Source organism: Pteropus medius, unplaced genomic scaffold, assembly GCF_902729225.1.
Source record: "Pteropus medius unplaced genomic scaffold, Ma_sr-lr_union100, whole genome shotgun sequence".
NCBI classification, from domain to species: domain Eukaryota; kingdom Metazoa; phylum Chordata; class Mammalia; order Chiroptera; family Pteropodidae; genus Pteropus; species Pteropus medius.
The window spans coordinates 46,892,054-46,914,253 of record NW_024344378.1 but is presented as its reverse complement, the minus strand read 5'-3'; the positions used below and the strand labels follow the sequence as shown (position 1 = coordinate 46,914,253).

Genomic DNA, 22,200 nt, shown 5'->3' with positions numbered 1-22,200 from the left:
CTCTTAGATATAGGTCGTTGACATTTTAGTTAATTTTTAAGTATGGTGTGAAATAAGTGTCCAACTTCTTTTGCATTTGTATATCCAGTTGTCCCAGCATTATTTGTTGAAAAACCATCCTTTCCCCCATTGAATTGTCTTGGTACTCTTGTCAAAAATCGACCATAAATATAAAAGTTTATTTCTGAACTCTCAGTTCTGTTCCATTTATCTATATATCTATCCTTAAGCCTTGATTAGTGTACTTGATTACCTGATAACAGTATCTTTATAATAAGTTAGAAAGTGTAAGTCTTTCAACTATGTTCTTTTTCAATATTGTGTTGGTTTTTCTGAGTCCCTTGTGTTTCAATATTAATTTTAGAAACAGCTTATCAATTTCTGCAAAAAAGTCATCTGGGATGTTTATGGTTAATACTTTGAATCTGTAGATCAATTTGAGGATCAGCAATACATTTGATTCTGTTATTGGATCTTATCAAATAAATTGGCTTTGGAAATAAAAGATTAGCTAATTAGAAACAAGTCTTTTGGAGTAATGAAAAAAGAGTTTGTTGAAATAATACGTCATTTAGTGGAGGTCACTGAAACTCAGACTAAGAAATTTGAATTTTATTACAGATTTTATAGCTTTTTAACCCAAAAAATTGGTTTGAATATGTAGATTTAATTCTGATTTTCAGTACTGTAATGTTTTCTATAGCACCAAACAGGGCCGTTTCTATGTTTTCCATATGCAAGTTGATGTTTTAAATCAGTCAAAAAACATATGAAGCCTTTCCTTATAAGGACTATAGGAAATTCAGAGTGGCCACTAGTAAGCACTCTAGAATAAAAGAACCTTGATGCAGCTTTTTTACTCAGGCACCATACAGTCCAATGAGGATTAATTATGTTTTAAAAAGTGACACCTGTTACTTATCCTCATTTGCCTGGGCCTTGAAACAAAATACTAAGTAGACCAAGATCATGAGAGCAATTCCCTAGCAAACACTTGGTCCTAATCCTAGCTTATTATGTAGAAAAAGCATTTTGTGCTCTAAGTAAGATGGCTATCTCAAAGCAGACTCACTCACGGCTCTCACTTGGGAAAAAAATCCAGAGAGAAGTGCCTTCCTCAATAGTTCCATAGTTTTATTTTGAGAACCTTTTATTATAACACTGCAAGTTAAAATATTTTTCTTAAATTTTATAATTTTAATATTGTCGATGTGAAAAACGTCCAAACCTGTAGAGAATTTTTTTGAGTTTATTTGAGCCAAACTGACAACAACTGCTGGGAAGCAAAATCTCAACGGATTCAGAAAATGCTCCAGAAAATGAGAGTTTTGCAGCTTATTTTATACATCATAATAAAAAGAGAAGACATAAGGAAGATTACATGAAATCAATTGGTGGTAGATTAAGGCGGTGGGAGAAAGCAAAGCAGGGCAATCTGAGTTTGAATAAAAAGTAAAACGGAAAGGAGGACTTTTACAATGGTGGGTAAAGGACGGTTAATATTTACAGCACAAAGAGATAGTATTCGGGAGGAACAAGATAACAATAAGAGGTTCTGTGGTCTTTTGTGCTCTGTTGGAGTTGTGCCCTGAGTGGTGTGGAAAAGGAGATTACTCTGACATTTCAAAGGTATGTTATTTTAGATGTAAGACAATAGGCTTTCTTAAGGTAAAGACTGACCTTTGTCAAGGAAGCTACAGACCTAGGATGTGACTACCTGCCATGACTTGCTTTTAGTTAGGAATTTTTATGTTCAGACTGGACTGTGTAATTGCTTTTGGTCTCTGTTTAAGGTTCACCATGCATGCATCCCCTGAGCTGATCAGGTTTAGTATGTGGCCTCCTTTTTGTCCACATATGTTTATTAGCAGAAATAAAACAATTTTAAAATTTGGCTCTGGTAACTCTGTATCCTAAGCATGGAGTTTAATGGAGAGTGATATGTATGTGTGTATAGCTTAAAGATTTGTTTTAAAATAATTTCAAATGTATAGAAAAGTTGCCAAAATATTGTGAAGAACTCCCATGTTCCCTTCACCCAGATTTTCAAGTAGTTAACACTGTATTGCTTCATTGCTCACTCTGTGTATGTCTATGCATGTGCATAGAACCCGCGTAATTAGCCTTTTTCCTGGACCTTTCAAGGTTTGAGAGGGCAAACTGCAGACATGATGTCCCATCACTCTTAAACAGTCCACTGTGTATTTTCCACCGAACAGGGTCACTCCTACACAACAGCAAACAACTTTTCACATCAAGAAATAAATACGGTACAACACTACCATCCAGTCCATAAAGCCCATTCAAATTTCCCCTGCTGTCCCAACAATGTCTCTTTTCCTTTCTGGTCCAAAATGCTATACAGGAATACACATTGCATTTAGTTGTCATGTATTTTGAGGCTCCTTTAATCTGGTAGAGTTCTGAGTCGTTCATGTCCTTGACAGTTTTAAAGAGTACAGGCCTTACTTTCTACATACGATGGCCCACAATCTGTGTCTCTCAGATGGCAGGAATACCTCAAAATGGTACTTTGCTTTTCCCAGTAATTTTCATCAGGAAGCATGCAATGTAGACTCCTCTCAACACTGGTGATGTTGACCTTGATCACCTGATCATGTTGCTGTCTTCAATAACCTAGTTTTCCCCTTTGTGATTGATTAGTATTCCAAAATCATGCCAATATTCTATACTGCATCAAACCTCCATCCATCAACCTTAGCATCCATTGAAGAAGCCTGCCAAATGGTAATTCTCTACTTCCATCATTCCCTCTCCATTATCGAGTTGGCATTCTACTGTTAGAGCTCTCCTTTCTCTCCACTTATTTCTATCAGTGTGAACTTTTGTATTTCCTATTCTAGTCAATGGGCTATTATTCATTATCAGTTAATTTTGATGCTCAAATTGTCTCAGATTTGGCCAGTGGGAGCCCATTCAAGCTAGCTCTTAACATTACAATATTTTGAAGTATATATACTGTTAAGATTCCTCATGTTGTGAGTAGCTTTAGTTCCTTCATTTTGACTGCTTTGTAATATGCTGTTTTGTGAATATCAGTTTATTCACCCACTCTTCCCAAGTTGATGGACATGGGTTGTTTCCAGGTTTTTTGCTATTGTATTTTGCTATTCCAACTCTAATGTTGAATTTCATATATATTAAAATTTTTCATTAACATAATTTACTTCGTCTGTTTGTTATGTAAATATTGAGCACATTGTTTTGCACTCTCACCAACACTGAGGCTCACTTTTATTTTTTATTTTTATTATTTTTTAATTACGTTTACTGGGGTAACATTGATTAATACAATTATATAATTTTCAAGTAGGCTCACTTTTAAAATACTGTCCTATCTGCGTTTTTCACAGAGAAAGATTTAAACCGTTTTCCAAAACGTTTAATAAAGGCATCATTTCACCGTTAAATAAAATTTCTTTTTAGTTTTTCTCCTTATTTATGGAGGGATATTGAAAGAAAAGGGTCAAGAACGCAATATCGAAAGGTGGAAAACTTTGCACTTAACCAAAACTTTTGCCAAGGGAAAGTGCCACCGGCATAAACATATGGAAACTCAGGTAGGAAGGCTGCACCTCGCGCACTCCGTTATCGGAGCGCAGGCGCAGAAACTCACCTTGCGCCTCGCTCCTTGTTCGCCCCCAAAACGTTATCGCGAGCCTTGGTATAAACTTGTGGTGACTGAGGAAACTAAGTTCTCGCGAGAGGTAATTGGTTGCTATAGTTGCGAAAAACATCTACGGCTATCGCAGGTAAGACAGCTGTCTCTCCTTAGAAAACCCTGTTTTTCCGGCCTCCCTACCGCGGCCCTGCGGCCACACCCGGTTCCCTCCATCTCTGCTCCTGCAGCTACGGCCAGGCTGAAACGTACAGACCGCATGCCCGCACTCCCGTACTCACCTAAACGCTGCAACTCCGCAAAGCGCGGACGCTCACGCCTGCCCCAGGGCTCCTACCCAAAGCCAGACATAAGACTCCCTTACCGCTTTGTGCCGAGATCCGCCGCAGTAAGGGCGACTGCGCCCTTGTCCCTAGACCACACATCATCCCGTCTTCTCCTACATCTAACCTATTTCTAATTTGACTCAGCCTGCAGCTTCTCCTAAACAGATGACAAGAAATGCGTGCCTTGTTGGGAGTAACAGGAGCACCTGTCTGACCGTCTGAACCATAACTTGTAGTTAGGTAGATTTCTTGCATTCATTATTCAACAAATATGCTGCTAATGCCTCTTGCAGGCAAGACGTGGTGCCAGGCCCTGAGAGGTTGTAAGTATAACAGATTACTGTCTTTATGGGGGTAATTGAGCCTTCAGGAGAAGCAGTGCATATTAATAATGCTATTTGTGCTTGCTTCGTAGGTTAAGCAGTTTTGCTATGTTAGTGGTGTCGACTGAAAAATAATATTGACTAGGTGTTTGGTCACCAAAAAGGATTTATTGGGGTGGAGGAGGGGAAGAAAGGGTTGCAACCCATTGCATATAGACATGGCAAGTCAGGTGTGCACTCTGGCCTCTATGCCAAGGTGGAGGAGTAGATATAGAAGGGAAAAAGAAGTTAAAAGAAGGGGAAGTTAGAACCACAGCTGTTTATTATAGAGTTCTTCCTGTGGGGTTCTGACATGTAGGGTTCTCATGATTACATAGAATGAGAAAACTTCCATAAGTCCTACCTTCTCATGTAGACCCTCCTGACTGTTTGCTTAAAGTTCCAATTAGCCTTTATCAGTGGATATTCACAAGAAATTTGAAACAGGTCAGAAGTTTTTAAATCCGTTTTACAGAAGGTAAAGCTGAGGCTCAGAGAAGTTAGGCATTTGTCCAGGGTCAGGCTAGTGAAGGCCTAATTCATGTGGTACTATTGAAAAGAAAAGAAGGAAACTAATACAAAAGATCATTTCAAATGTAAGCTTGATAAGAAAATCGTTGGCCACTCAGGTCTGAATGAGCCTGGAGTCATGGTGTTGAACACCTGAGACTTTTAGGTGACTGGGAAAATGAGTACTTGGAAAGAGATAGTGTAATTATACAGTCTAGGGGCAGCAAGATATCTCCTGTTTTGAACCACCAGTCCTAGACACACTTAACATAGTATGGTCTAACTTACATTTGAATTATGTTAAGTTCCATTTTGAATCGAGTCAGAGAACATGACCTTTTTTTTTTAAAAAAACAACCATATCTAATTTATTTTTGAAATTGTCTTTAGTGTTGTAAAATAATTAGAAAATATCTTTGACTAAATAAGAAATATGTCAGAACTTTTCCCAGTGGAGTAACCAATCTATGTGTCTGCTTCTTTCCCATTATTAAAATATATTTTTGTATAACTGGGAAATTAAATAACCATTGAGTGGAGCTTTGCACGTTAAAACAAACAAACACCGAAGAACATTACAAAGGGTGTGGGAAATGGGAAATTTAGGGAATGGCATTTCTACCCTCTTTTTCTGTGATAATTTATGCTTCATAGGTTAGTTACATGTATCAGGATCTTTTTAGCACTAACTGGTGGAATCATCCTCGTGACCGGCTCCCTAAAGCCCTGCCTGTCTAGCAGCAAAGGTTAGAAAGGGCACAAATAGTGCTAGGATCTGATTGCATTTTCATAGGTTCACTCTGGTATTGGTTATGATGTAACGTGAGTACTTTCGCAGCTATGGTAATGAGGGGACAGGTTCATTCATTATGTTTACAGAAACCAGAGAAGACCAGAGAGACTTTACCCAAGTTCCAATATGGAGCAGGTTTCATCAACAGGCAAACCTATTCAGATCATCGTGACAGATGGATATGACTTGGTAAAGTTATTTTTGGAAATCCCTAGTTTATTCATACTTCTTGAAAGTACATTAGCCTTTGAACTCGGATCTCCTTGTCAAACATCTACCTGCTGGTCAGGGGAAGGTGTGTTCGGATCATCAGTGGGAGGAATGGAGTTTTGCATCATCCTGTATCACCAAACCTGCTGACTTTACATGGCAATGGCACTTCCTTCTCAGTGTTCCTTATTGATAGTGTAGAATCAGCAGTTCACATTACTGTGTGTGTAAACTACCTGGCAATTCGAATGCTAAATTTAACAGGTAAAACAAGAAGTGGTTTTTGTTTCCTAGACAGCAGGATCTGAATTCTTTCAGAGTTTCTCTTGTGATTAATTTTATTTAATAATAAATTTAAATAATAAAACTACTAGAAATTATAAGATTATTAATTATAAGATTATTAATAATTATAAGATTATTAATTATAATGAAACTACTAGAAATTATAAGAATAATGAAATGGAAAAATATTCAATGTTAAGTCAAAAAGGTATAAAGTATATATAAATGTGTGTGCACATTTACACACATATACACATATATATTCACAACAAAATACTAGAAAATATATTCTAAAATGTTAGGATATTAGACCTTATAGTAATTTGTTTTACATATTAGACCTTATAGTAATTTGTTTCACATATTAGACCTTATAGTAATTTGTTTCCCTGTGTGTTCTTCTTACTTTCCCAAATGTTCCACAATATAATTTTATAAACACAATAAATGTTATTTTTCAAAACTCCAATATCATGGCATGTAAATACAATGTTAACTTGAACACCTAGTTTCTTGCATTAAATCCCTTTCTGCTTAAAATTAAAAAAGATACCAAGTAATATTTTTCAATAAATCCAAGTCATTAGGTTAAAAAATAAATACAATGTTGCATTTAGCTACAGCTAGTTTTGTTTCTACCTACCTCTTTTGTATTTGTGACACAGCTTGATAGGAAAACATGGAAAATTCTATTTAGTACAAGTCAAAATGGGTTGCCAGATGTGTAGGAAAATTCTCTATTTGAATATAATTGTAAAATAGTATGTTTCTGTCAACAGAAAGGTTTTAAAGGAGATACTCCAGTTACCTTTATTCGTGCAGAATTCAATCAGGTGGTCCTGGGAGACTCTGCAAAAATTACTGTTTCTCCAGAAGGAACTGCAAAATACAACTTCACTAGCACTTTAGAGTTCAATACTGAAGGAGGAATTACTTTAGATGACATCTCCCACAAACCTGTGTTCTGTAAGTCCTTATGGTTCTAAAAATGTTAATTATATGAGTATGTTTTGAGGCAATTCTGAGGTATTTAGTACCTGTTGTTGGGACAGATGGACACACCTTACCTTCTTAATCTTAAGGAATAACACGGTATAGTTTGAGTCCTACTTGCTTCTGGCAGCAGTCACCGTGGCCTACAAATTTTAACCAGTTTGTGTCAAAAACTTTTTGACATTTGAACTTTGCAGCCCTTATCTCCTAAGCAGAGTTGGGAGCTTTTTCTTTATATTCCTGTATTTAGGGTTGCCAGATTTAGAAAAAAACAAACAAAATTTGGGACATATAGTAAAAAATTATTCATTGTTTATCTGAAATTCAAATTTTAAAATGGGCATCTTGTATTTTACTTGGCAACCCTCTCTGTACTTCTGTATACTCACCATACTGTATAGCAATTATTAATTTGCATCCCTTATTAAAAGAGGCAGTTTTTGAAATCTGGGCCGTATCTTATTTATTTCAGAATTTCTACTGCCTAGAAATATCTGGGACATAAAAGGGCTCAAAAAGTATTTGTTAAATGAATGAATGGATAAATGGATAGATGGTTTCTGTATCCATACTTTTATAGCTTCTAACTATACAGTGTTATTTCTGACATTTTATTCCCACACGATATACTAATCTAAGGCTTTTTTTGTTTGTTTTAATCTATACTCTGTATTTTTTGTTTATATGTATAAATATATATTTATATATATGTATAAAATTTTATTTTAGTAGCACATCTTCAGGGGCGCCTACCCAAAACCAAAGATTCTAAGATCCCAAGCCCAGAAAGGTGGGACCTGGGAATCTATACAGTATTATAGAGCAATGCTTTCCAAACTTTTCCTTCTGTAGGAGTCACCTGAAGTTCTGGGAGAAAATAGTCTTCACGATTCCACCATGAATCACCAAATTCACAATTGCCAAGGGAACTGCACCTTGAAACAAAAATCTCAGGTGACTTCTGAGAAACACTGCTCCAGGTAGTGATTCCTAGCTTAGACCTTGCTGGGAATCGGGCACCCTTGGAGACGTTCATCTGACTCACAGTCTCTGGACATTCCGTTTTACTTTTTCTTTTTTGTACTGTGTGCTTTGCTGTCACCCCAGATAATGAGAGTGTCCTGTTTGCTTTCTTTCCCAGTATGTTTGATGGGAAAGGAAGAACTGGAACATTCTTTTAAACATGTCACTGAACTCAAAGAAAGGGCAATGCCTTTATTCCATAAGCAAAGCAGAGACTGAAAGCTAGAACTCTTGAACAGTTTCCATTGGTGGTGGTGGCATAGGAGGTTTTAATACTCTTATAAGTACAGAGATCTTGGGCTGCTGTAGATGGGGAGTTAAGACTGAAACCACTCCTCTCATAAGCCAAGGCTTTCAAATAGAATGGACTAGGAAGAAAATTCCATTCACTTTCATATCTCTCTAGGCCCTGGGTAGAGGAAAAAAGTCTTTTCTAAGAATTAGTAGTCATGCATTTATGCCAATCATTAAGTAATATATATTTTCTTAATACACACAAAGAACATTTATATACTAGAAACTGGCCACATACGAGGCATAAAGCAGGTTCTGCCATGTACCAAAGAATCAAAAGCATACAGACCAAGTTTTCTGATCAAAATATAACAATCAACAAAATTATAAATCAATAACAAAAAGATAGCTAAAAATTCATTTGGCAAATTTAAGGGACATTTATGAATATTTCATAGGACAAAGAAAAATCATAATAAAAATTGCAAAACATTTAGAATCAATCAACAGTAAACACCAAATATCAAAACTTGTGGGTTATAGCTAAAGTATTACTTAGAGATACAGTATAAACATCTGCTCTTATCCACAGAGGATACATTCCAAGACCCCAGTGGATGCCTGAAACCACAGATAGTACTGAACTATATATATATATATATACATAGATATATATATAATTTTTCTTTTATACATACATACCTCTGATAAAGTTTAATTTATAAATTAGTCACAGTAAGATTAATAGCAATAACTAATAAAATAGAATTAAAAATATACTATAATCAAAGCTATGTGAAATGGTTTCTTTTTTTTAAATTTTTAAAATAAATTTATTTAAATTAGTTTCAAGTATACAGTACATTGGTTAGACATCTATAATGTTCATAAAATGATCCCCCCAATTTCTGTCTCCCTCATATTAATGCTAACTGCATTCCCTCTGCCATGCTCCCCATCCCCATGCCGAATTATCAACTACTAATTCGTACTTCTTTAACCCTTTCCCCCATTATCCCAGCATCCCAACCTCCCTCCCCTCTGTTCGTCACCAAATTGTCCACTATATTTGTGAGTCTGTTTTTGATTAGTTTGTTCTTTTTGTTCCTTAGATACTACATATAAGTGAAATCATATGGTATTTATCTTTCTCTGTCTGACTTATTTCACTCAGCATAATAACATCTAGGTCCATCCATATTGCTGCAAATGGTAGGATTTCGGTTTTTTTTTTAATGGCTGAGAATATTCCATTGTCTATATGAACCATAATTTCTTTATCTAATCATCTGTTGTTGGGCATTTAGATTGTTTCCATATCTTGGCTATTGTAAATTGTGCTGCCATGAATATTGGAGTGCATGGATCTTTACGAATTATTGTTTTGGTTTTCTTTGAATAAATACCCAGAAGTGCACTTGCTGGGTCAAAAGGTATATCCATTTTTAATTTTTTGAGAAACCTCCATACTGATTGCCATAGTGTCTGTACCGATTTGCAATTCCACCAACAATGTATGAGGTTTCCCTTTTCTACGCATCCTTGCCAACACTTGATGTTTTTTGATTTATTGATGATGGCCATTCTGACAAGTATGAGGTGATATCTCATTGTGGTTTTAGTTTGCATTTCTCTGATGATTAGTGACCTTGAGCATCTTTTCATGTGTCCGTTAGCTATCTGTATTTCCTCTTTGGAGAAGTATCTGTTCAGGTCTTCTGCCCATTTTTAAATTGGATTGTTTGTTTATTTGTTCTTGAGTTGTATAAGTTCTTTATAAATTTTGGAATTTTGGATATTAACCCCTTATCAGATGTATCATTAGCGAATATCTTCTCCCAGTCGATTGTCTTTTTGTTTAATTGATGGTTTCCTTTGCTGTACAAAAACTTTTTAGTTTGATGTAGTCTCATTTATTTTTTTGTTTGTTTCCCTTGCCCGAGGAGATATATCTGAAAAGAAATTCCTGTTAGTAATATTAGAGAGTTTACTGCCTATGTTTTCTTCTAAAAGTTTTATGATTTCAAGTCTTATATTTAAGTCTTTAATCCATTTTGAGTCTATTCTTTTATATGATGTAAGAAGATGGTCCAGATTATTATTATTATTATTATTATTTGCATATATCTGTCCAATTTTCTCAACACCATTTATTGAAGAGACTGTCTTTACCCCACTGTATATTCTTATCTCCTTTGTCATATATTAAGTGAGCGTATAGGTGTGGAGTTATTTCTGGGCTCTCTATTCTGTTCCACTGATCAATGTATCTGTTTTTATGCCAGTACCATGCTGTTTTGATTACTGTAGCCTTGTAGTAGAGTTTGATATCAGGTAGTGTGATACTTTCAACTTCGTTCTTCATTCTCATGATTGCAATGACTATTTGGGTTTTTTTTGTGGCTCCATATAAATTTTAGATTATTTGTTCTAGCTTTCTGAAAAATGCCATTGGTATTTTGATATGGTCACATTGGATCTCTAGATTGCTTTGGGTAGGATGGCCATTTTAACAATGTTGATTCTTCCTACCCATGAACACGACATATGCTTCTATTTATTTGTTATCTTCTTCAATTTCTTTTTTCAATGACATAATTTTCTGAAAACAGGTCTTCTACTTTCTTGGTTAATTTGATTCCCAGGTATTTTATAGTTTTAGATGCAATTGTAAATGGGATTGTTTTCTTAATTTTTCTTTCTGAAATGTCATCATTGGTGTATAAAAATGGCACTGATTTCTAAATATTTATTTTGTAACCTGCTACTTTACTGAATTAATTGATCAGTTCTAACAGTTTTTTGGTGGACTCTTTAGGGTTCTCTCTATATAATATTATGGCATTAGCTAATAACGGAAGTTTTACTTCTTCCTTTCCAATTTGGATGCCTTTTATTTCTCTTTCTTGTCTCATTGCTGTGGCTAAGACTTCCAATACAATGTTGAAGAGGAGTGGTGGAAGCAGGCATCCTTGTTTTGTTTCTGACCTTAAGGAAAATGCTTTTAGCCTTTTCCCATTGAGTATGATGTTAGCTGTAGGTATGTCATATATGGCCTTTATTATGTTGAGGTATGTTCCCTCTATTCCCACTTTGCTGAGAGTTTTTATCATAAATGGATGCTGGATTTTGTCGAACGTTTTTTCTGCATCTATTGATATGATCATATGGTTTTTATCTTTCGATTTGTTAATGTGGTGTATCACATTAATTGATTTGTGAATATTGAACCAACCTTGTATCCCAGGAATAAATCCAGCTTGATTTTGGTGCGTGCTATTTTTAATGTATTGCTGAATTTGGTTTGCTAATATTTTGTTGAGGATTTTTGCATCAATGTTCATAAGAGATATCAGCCTATAGTTTTCTTTTTTTTGTAATATCTTTGCCTGGTTTTGGAATCAAGGTAATGATGGGCTCATAAAAGGAGTTAGGGAGCCTTCCCTATTCTTGAATTTTTTGGAATAGTTTGAGAAGAATAGGTAATAATTCTTCTTCGAATGCTTGGTAAAATTCGCCTATGAAGCCATTGGGTCCAGGACTTTTGTTTTTGGGGAGGTTTTTGATTACTGATTCTATTTCATTGGTGATAATCGATCAGTTCAGATTTTCCGTTTCTTCTTGACTCAGTCTTGGGAGATTGTATGTTTCTAGGAATGTGTCCATTTCTTCCAGATTGTCCAATTTGTTGGCATATAATTGCTCGTAGTATTTTTTTTTAATTAAGTTTATTGGGGTAACATTGGTTAATACAATTACATCGAATATTTTGTGCCAAGCCCTTCTTTTCCTGCATAGTTTCTTTTGGGAAATCAGCTGCCAGTCTTATGGGTGTTCCCTTATAAGTAATTATTTGTTTTTCTCTAGCTGCTTTTAATATTCTTTCTTTGTATTTAACCTTTGGCATTTTAATTATGATGTGTCTTGGTGTGGGCCTCTTTGGATCCCTGATTTTTAGAATTCTCTGAGCTTCCTGGGGTTTTATGTCCATTTCCTTCACCAGGTTGAGGAAGTTTTCCATCATTATTTCTTCAAACAGCTGTTCAACATTTTGATTTCCTTCAGTTATGCTGATCAGATGGATATTTTGACCCTAAATAGTGTCCCATAGCCTCCTTAAATTATTTTTATAGTCTTGGCATCTTTTTTCTTGCCATTCTGATTGAGTGTCCTATTGGCTCTCCTAACCTCTAGATAAGGCATTTGATCCTCTTCTTTATTCACTTTGTTTATTCCATTTAATATACTTCTCATCTCAGATAATGTGTTCTTCATTTTTGACTGGTTCTCTTTTATAATTTCCATTTCCATTTTTACGTTTTTTGTCTCTTTGTTTAAGTTCTCACTGAATTTATCTACACTTCCCAAAAGTTCATTGAGCATCTTTATAACCAGTTTTGAACTCTGCATCTGTTAAATTGCTTGACTCCATTATTTCTGGATCTCTCTTCCTTTTTCTCATATAGTTTCTGCTTCTTTGTCTTCCTATTTTGGCTGCCTTTCCGTGTCTGTTTCTATGTACTAAGCAAAGCTCCTAAATCTCCTGGTCTTATTAGTGTGGATTTATTTAGTAGATGTCCAGTGGCACAGTCCCGAGAGGGGTTTAGCTAAAGGCCAAATTTAGCCCAAGTCTCTGTGTCTCCGGGCCACCTGTTAAGATTCAGCAAGGAATCCCCAGATGCTGTGCTTATAGTTGCCTCAAAAGGCCACACCAGAAACCGAGGCTACTTCCAGTGTGAGTTTCAGCAAGGAGCCCCTGACTCGCTGAGGATACACCTGGATGTGGCTTGGGTGGGGCTGCAAGTTGGTGGAGGCGGGGTTTCAGGGAATCCTCTGGGCAGAGTGACCTTTATTATTCAGTTTGATGATGTCATGGCTATGGCGGCGCTGTGTCCGGTGCACTGGTAGTGAAGGAGGGCTCAACAGCAAACAATGGGCATCGCTGGCACTTTTGTACCCAGTGAGTCTTGCCTCAGCCCTCACTCTGACAATATCTCCTTGTAAGTCCCTGGTGCCCCCACGCGCAGCCGAGTCAGCTCAGAGTGAGCAGGTCTGTCACCGTGAAAATCAGCTCGTGGATGTGGCCTCTTAAAGCGGCTTCTGTCACTGCCGCAACCTCCGTCTCACTGAGCAGCTTGAGACTGGGCAGCCGTGTCCTTGCCCAGTCCTACCTTCTGCTGTTACAGGGTGTTTTCTTGGACTTCTCCCTAGTTGTATGGCTTGTTCCTCTAGATCCCAGGCGATTTTTCCTTGTTTCTATCACAACTTTGATTTGGTTGCCAGAGGGATGAACAGAGCCTCCTCTCTCCCTAATAGAAATTTTAGAACTGAAAAATACAATAACCACTCTGAAAAGCTTGGTGAATGGGCTCAACAACAGAATGGAAGAGGCAGAGGAAAGAATCAGTGAATTGGAATATAGAACAACAGAAATTACCTAATTCGAGTAATGCAGAGGAACTAGACTAAAAAGTATGAACAAAACATAAGAGGCCTGTGAGACCATAATAAAAGATCTAACAGTGTCATTGGAGTCTCAGAGGAGAAGAGAAAGAAGGTGGAGCTGAAAAAGTATTCAAAGAAGAAAACTCCCCAAATTTGACAAGAGACATAAATGTACAGATTCAAGAAGTTGAGCAAACTCCCAACAGGTTAAATTCAAAGAAATCCATACTAAGAAACATCATAATTAAACATCTGAAAAAAATAGGAGAGCAGAGGAAAATTATTAGAATGACATCAATTTCTTACCAGAAACCACGGAGGCCTGAAGGAAATGGCATAATTTTTAAAGTGATAAATGAAAAGAACAGTATCCAGTACCCAGAAAAGATATGAAGGGGTTATCAAGACATTCTTAGATGAAAGAAAACTAAGAATTTGTTGCCAGCAGACCTACTCTAAAAGAATGACTGTATGATGTTCTTTAAACAGAAAGAAAGGATAAAAGAAAACTTAGGAGCATCAGGAAATAAGAAAATATGGTAAGCAAAAAACTGGGTAAATAAAGAAAGCTTTCCTTCTTGAGTTTTCTAAATTGTATTCGACAGTTGAAACAAAATATAACACTATCTAAAGTGGTTGTAAATGTATGTTGAGAAAATATTTTGGACAATTATAAATAGGGAGGGCAAAGGGACATAAAAAGGGGTAAGGTTTTTGCACTTCACTCAAACTAGTGAAATGATGAAATGTAGACTGTAATTGTGTGTGTGTGTATTACAATACCTAGAACAGTCTATACAAAGTGATAAATTCAAAAGTATTATCGATAAAGCAAAATGGAATTCTGAAAAACATTCAAGTAATCCACAAAAAGTCAGAAAAAAAGAAACAAATGAAAAAGAGGATAAATAAACAAAGCCCAGCAGATAAACCCTAGTTTATTAATAATTACATTAGTATCACTACAAGATTGCTGACTGGATTAAAAAACATGACCTGACCATATGCTGTCTATAAGAAACTCAAAATAGAACCATAAGTCATAAAAAGTAAAAGGATAGAAAAAGTTATATTATGCACACATTAATCAAAATAAAGTAGAAGTGATTATATTAGCATGAGTTAAAGTAGACTTAGTGAAGAAAATAACCGGAGACAGAGAAGTTCATTATATAATGGTAAAAGGATTAGTCTACCAAGAAGATATAGCAATGCTACATAGGTATGCACCAAACATCAGAGCTGCAAAATATGTGAAGCAAAAACTGATAAAATTGAAAGGCAGACTAGATAAATCCACAGTTACAGTTGGAGATGTAAACACCCCTCTAACAATTTATAGAATAACTAGATAGAAAATCAGCAAGGATTTAGGAAAACTCAACAACACTTTCAACCAACAAGATCTAATCAGTATTTATAGAACACCCAACAATAGCAGAATACACAATATTTTCAAAAGCCCTCAGACCACATACCAAAACCATATCCTGAGTCATAAACTTAACAAATTTAAATGAATGAAAATAATACCAAATATGTTCTCTGACAATAATAGTATCAAAGTAGAAATCAATAACAGAAAGATAACAGGAAACTCTCCCAACACTTGAAAACTAAAAACACTTCTAAATAATCCAAGTGTCAAAGAAGAAGGTCTCAAAAGAAATAAGAAAATACATTGAAAAAAATACTTCATAGCAATGTTTCTTGGCCATAGCTAAAACATTGCCGAGAAAGTTTATAGCACTAAACGCATACATTAGAAAAGTGAGAGTTTCAAATCAATAATCTGTAAGTCTTCAGTTCAAGAATCTAGAAAAAGAACAAAAGAAACCCCAAGCAAACAGAAGGAATAAAATAATAAAAATAAAAGCAGCAATCAATGAAATACAAAACAAAAATAGGGAAAATCAATGAAATAAATAGCTAGTTATTTGAAAACATTAAAATTAACATCTCTAGGAAGAGAGAGACCACAAAATATCAATACTGGGAATGAAATGGCATAACACTACAGACTCTGCAGATATTAAAAAGTTAGTAAAGGAATATAGCTTTACATACTTAAGTTCAACAACAAAATGGACCAGTTCCTTGAAAAACACTAACCACAACTCATCCTATATGAAATAAAGTTGCCCTATAACTATGAAAGAAATTGAATTCATAATTTGAAAGCTTCAGAACGAGGTCATTTCACTGGAGAATTCTACAAGCTTCTTTTCTCTTGCTACTTTTAAGATTCCTTTCTTGGTTTTGATTTTTTGACAGTTTTGTTGTTGTGTGTCTTGGAGAAGATCTTTTTGAGTTTGGTGACATATGAGGTTCATGAACTGGACATGTCCAAATGTTTCTCCAAATTTGGAAGTTCTCAGCCATTATTTCTTTTAAAAATCTTCCTGCCTTTTCTCTCCCTCTCTTCTTCTGTAATTACAATATTTCACAAATTACTTCTTTTGATGGTATCCCATAGATTACATAGACTTTCTTCACTCTTTTTCATTCTTTTCTTTATCCTCCTCTAACTGGGTAATTTCAAAGTTCCTGTTCTCTAACTTGTATTCTTTTTCTGCTTAATTCATTTTTCTGTTGATGCTCTCTGTTACACTTTTCATTTTGTTCACTGTATTTTTCAGTTTCAGAATTTATGTTCATTGATTTCTATCTTTTTGTTAAACTTCTAATTTTGTTCATGTATTCTTCTCCAGGTTTCCTTATATTGTCATTCTGTATTATAGCTCATTGAGTTTCCTTAAAATAGGTATTTTGAATTCTTTTTTGGGTAATCTGCTGATCTACATATCTCTGAGATCATTACTGGCAGATTATTGTGATCCTTTCATGGTGACATTTTTCTTTGATTTTTCATATTCCCTGAGATTTTGCATTGCAGTCTTTGCATTTGCACCTCCTCTGGTCTTTACTTACTGCCTTCAGGAGAGAAATACCTTTATTTGCCCCACTTGGGATTCTGAGGCTTTCTCAGACCTTCTATGGATATGCATGCTCCATGCTGCTTGCTCTCTCCTGTGGCAGAATTCTTAAGCTTGTATGCATGCTATTGATACTGCAAATGACCAGGCTGAGTGCTGACAGCCTCCCTTTCATTTTCTCAAGGGCCGTGCTAAAGTTCAAGTTTGTGGTCTCTCCCTGGCCCACAGATGCAGGCCAACTTTTAACATGTACTCACTAACCATCTGCCACAGCTCACTTGCAACTGCTGTCAAGAGAACTCACAGGGAGCCAGCCACTGAATGGGGGTGTGTGTGGATGAGGCATGTGGAATGCTGAGGGTGCCCATGGACTAGTTGGGGGAAATCCAAAGGTAAGGCATCCCCTACAGCTGCTGGGTGGGCTTCCTGATAGAGTCTGTGTTGCAATTTGTAGGATTCATTCCCTTTAATGTCCTCTGAGAATCCTATCTGACAGTCTTCCAGATTCTCTCCCCTACCCTTCCACTGCCAGTCATGCAGCTCATGATTCAGCAGTCTGGATGGGGTGAGAGAGAAGTTGGCTTGGGTGGCAGCATCCTGCACAGATGGGGAAATGGGTGCTCATTCGCATACACTCATCTTCCCTCGTGGAAGAAATCATGAGTCAAGAAGATCTCTCTTGGCCTTGAGTGATGGGTGATGCAAGTTAAGACAAATTGTTATTCTTACCCTCTCCAATTCATACAGACTCACTTTTTTTGTTCCTGATGTGCTAGTACTTCTTTGCTGGAAACTGGTACTTCCACAAAGGCTCTCATCTATGGGTGATTGTCTAAGACAGTGTTTTACAGGGGTTTCTGGACTGCAGGTGAGAGTGGCTGGAGCTGGTTCATGGGCCACTGTAGGGTTCATAGCTGGGACTTAAGTCTGTATGCCTATCACCTGACACATGGGTGTGTAATACTCTTCTGGGTCTTTTGGCTTATGGCATTGGATCCCAGAGCACCTACAAAGGAACGCTATCTGTAGATGGATGCCAAATTGTTTTTGTCGAGAGGGGGAAACCACGAGGTACGTCTCATTCAACATTTTTGCTAATGTCACTCCTCTCACTTTCTCAAGATCTCAGTAAAGGTAAATACATAGGCAATTATAAAATCTAGTATTATTGTAACAGTGGTTTATAAGTACACTTTTTGTTTTGTACGTGATTTAAGTGACTAATACATTTAAAGAAAAAAGCTTTATTAGTGTAAAAGCTAGTATTACTATAATTTTGCTTTGTAACACCAAATCTTATTTTCTACATAATTTAAGAGACTGATGCATTCTAAAAAATTAATAGTTTATGTTTTGGGGTACACAGTGTGTAAAGATATAACTTTGTGACATAAATAACTTGAAAGGGGTGGGATGGAGGTATAAAAGAGCAGAGTTTTTGTATTTTATTAAAATTAAGCTGCTAAATTCAAATTAGAGTGTTATAACTTTAAGATGGTAAATATAATCACCATGGTAACCACAAAGAAAATAGCTATAAAATATACAGAAAAGAAAACGAGAAAGGAATTTGAAAATGTCACTTAAAAAAAACAACACAAAAGAAGACAGTAATGCAGGAAATGAGGGGCAAAATATAAAGCATATATTAAAAAAATTTGTTTTATTTTTGCATTATTACACAATGACCGAAGTGAGTCTCTTCTTGTCAGTAATTACTTTAAGTGTAAAAACACAGGATCCAACTATATACTGTCTAGAAGAGACTCACTTTAGATCCAAAGACACAAATATGTTGAAAGTGAAAAGACGGAAAAAGATATTTCAGGCAAATCTTTTATTAATGTATTATATCTTATTTTGACCCAATCTTTTTTGATCTAAAGTCCATTTTATCTATCAATGTCATACATCAAATCAACAGAATGAAGAAAAAAGCCCTATATGATCATCTTACTTGATATAAAAAATTAAAAAAAAAAAACAACTCGTTTGACAAAATTCAGCAGACTTTCATGGGGAAAAAAAAAACACTAAAAAAACTAGAACTAGAAGAAAGCTACTGCAACATGATAAAAGCCATAGATGAAAAACCTACAGTGAATATAAGACTGAAAAGACATTTTCTCTAAGATCAGGAACAAGGCAAGGATTTCTGCTTTACCCCTTCTTTTCAACATAATACTACAAGTTCTAGCCAGAGCAGTTAGGCAAGAAAAAGAAAGGCATTCAAATCGGAAAGGAAGAAGCAAAATCACCTTCTGCAGGTTACATGGTTATACATGTAGAATACCTTAAAGAGTCCACAAGAGAAAAACTGTGAGAATAAATGAATTCAGCGAAGTAGTAGGATACAAATTCGATATACAAAAATCAGTTGCATTTCTATGTACTAACAGTGAACAATCTGAAAAATAAATTACACATTAATTCCATTTACAGTTGCATCAAAAGGAATAAAATTCTTAGGAATTAAGTATTGAAAGACTTGTGCAATGAAAAAATGAAAGACTTGTACAATAAAAACTACAAAACATTGCTGAAAGAAATTAAGACATAAATAAATGGAAACATATCCTGTATTTATGGATTGGAAGACAATATTGTTAAAATAAAAGTATTACCCAAAGAAATACACAGATTCAATGCAATCCCTATCAAAATGTCAATATTTTTTTTACAGAAGTTGAAAAAGCCATTCTAAAATTCATATGGAGTCTCAAGAGACCCCAAATAGTCAAAAAAATCTTGAAATTGTTGGAGGTCTCTGGATTTAAAATGTACTGCAAATCTACAGTAATCAAAACAGTGTGGTATTGGTGTAAAGAGAGGCATATAGAACAATGAAATAGAATAGCCCAGAAATAAACCCTTACATATGTGATCAAATGATTTTTGACAAGAGTGCCAAGACCTTTCAGTTGGGGAAAGGACAGTTTTTTCAATAAATGTTGCTAGGAAAACTGGACATCCACATGTAAAAGGATGAAGTTGGACCCTCATTTAAGACTGTATTTTAAAAATTAACTAAAAATGGATCAAATACCTACATGTGAGACCTAAAACAATAAATCTCTTCGAAGAAAATACAGGACAAATTTTCATGACATCTGAGCTGGCAATCATTTCTTGGATATGATACCAAAGGCACAGGATAACAAAAGAAAAAATAGAGAAATCAAAGTTAATGAAAATAAAAAATAAAATTATGCATTAAAAGACACTATTCATGGAGTAAAACCCCACAGGAGAAAATATTTGTTAGTTATCTAAGAAAGGATTAATATCCAAAATATGTAGAGAAATCCTAAAACTCAACAACAGCAACAACATAAAACAAACAGCCTGATTTAAAAATGAGCAAATAACTTGAATAGATATTTCTCCAAAGATCTACAAATGGACAATAGGCACATGAAAATGTTCAGCATCACTAATTGCTAGGAAATTGCAAACCCACACTATAGTGAGATACTACCTCATACCTATTAGGATGGCTTAAAAAAAAATAACATGTAAGGATGTGGACAAATTGGAACCCCTGTGCATTTTTGGTGAGACTATAAAACAGTACAGTCACTATGGAAACTGGTAGTTCTTCAAAAAAATTAAAAGAATTACTATATGATCTGGCAATTCCACTTCTGAGAATAAATCCAAAAGAATTTATAGCGGTTCTCTAAGAGATATTTGTATACTCGTGTTCGTAGCAGCATTATTCACAAAAGGTAAAACGTGGAAGCAACACATGTGGTCCTCACTGGAGGAATAGATAAACCAAATGTGATATGTACGTACAATGGAATATTATTAAATTTTGACAAGGAAGGAAATTCTTACATATGCTCCAACATGGATTAACTTTGAGGACATTATGCTAAGTGATATAAGCCATTCACAAAAAGACAAATAGTTTGTGATTCCACATATATAAGATATCTAGTGTAGGAAAATATGTAGGGACAGAAAGTATTATTCTCATGGTTGCCAGGGGGAGAGGAGAATGGGGAGTTACTGTTTAGTGGATATAGAGATTTAATTTTAGAAGATAAAAAGTTATGGAGATGGATGGTGGTGATATATATTTAATAGCTCTGGGCTATACACATAAAAATGATTAGAATGCTAAATTTTATGTAATGTGTATTTTGCTACAATTTAAAAAAGACATAAAGAACATTCTGCCTTTACTTTTGAAAACTTAGGTTAAATGGACAATTTCTTAGAAATATAAAAATAGGAAAAATCTAAAGAAATGGAAGGGGAACCTATAGAGTAAAAGAGACTTAAGAGATATCACCTAATCACCATGTGTAGACCTTTTTTGGGTCCTGATACAAACAAACTGTAAAGAAAATGCTGTGGAGAGACATGAGGTTGAATAAAAGGAAAGGCATATCATATTCTTAGACAGGAATGCTCAGCATTATAAAGATGTCATTTTACCTAAATTTATCTGTAAGTTTAATGTGATCTCTATAAATCTGCCAACATTATTATTATTATTACTTTAAATTACAGAGTTATTACAGAAAATGTCACTGAGGTAGTCCACCAGAAGTATTTTCCACCAGAAGTCACCATATAATGGTGCATTCTTGGGTTTCAAGTTCATATCTCTTAACTTTTTTTGACAATGCTTTGCTTGTTGCACCTTGGTTATCTGATAGATGAGCTAAACATGTTCTCATTTTCTTTGTTTTGCTTTTTCTAGTAACTATGACTGAAGTTTTACCTAAGGAAAAGAAACAGAAAGATGAGAAGACCTTAATTCTTGGTCAAGCTGTGGTGGACCTTCTTCCTTTATTGGAAGGTCAGATGTGTGATTTGTGCAAAAGCAGATATAACAAAGCTCATAAAATTTAACTTCAGCAAAATGAAAAAATCAGCCTCATTGAACTTCAGAGATTTGATGAAAAGATTAGCACATTTATCTTTGCCTAACCCTTTCTTTTTTTGACTTGACTCGGCCTTCTTTTTGCAGGAGAGATTTCATTTGAAACGATGGTGCCACTGCACCCTGTACCAGGTTCACCGTTAGAGCCTCTTCGATCAGGTGTTAAGGTAAACAGGATTTTAACTCACAACATTGCTTTTCATTCTAACAAGTCTGTCTGGTGTCAAAATTCAATTCTATTGAGTCCAATTTATCAGTCACTTTCTTTTTACAGGTACACATAATGCTAGGTTCTGGGAAACAAATATAAATAAGGCAGAGTCTTACCTTAAGAGTCCATAATCTATATATTATGGATTTTAACCCAGTGTGATTAAATGATGGGGCAGGGCACATGGGCATGGAGTAGACATTGGTTACTTTGCTCAGGGGTAGAAGTAGGGAAGGCTTAAAACCATAGAAATGCCTCTTGAACTATGTCCCGATGGATTAAATTAAATAGTATATGAATGCACCTAACACACTTTCTGGCATGGTAGCCTGCCT

General features: G+C 35.4%; 1 protein-coding gene across 1 annotated transcript in view; it reads left to right on the top strand.

The window, feature by feature from the left end:
• The first annotated feature begins 3,709 nt into the window (after window positions 1-3,709).
• CFAP70 (cilia and flagella associated protein 70) overlaps window positions 3,710-22,200 on the top strand; it is a 79,872-nt gene continuing 61,381 nt past the window's right edge. The window contains 5 exon segments of the mRNA XM_039872094.1: window positions 3,710-3,728; window positions 5,718-5,820; window positions 6,906-7,092; window positions 21,472-21,570; window positions 21,742-21,821. Coding sequence (XP_039728028.1) covers window positions 5,758-5,820; window positions 6,906-7,092; window positions 21,472-21,570; window positions 21,742-21,821 — 429 coding nt within the window. The 5' untranslated portion in view covers window positions 3,710-3,728; window positions 5,718-5,757.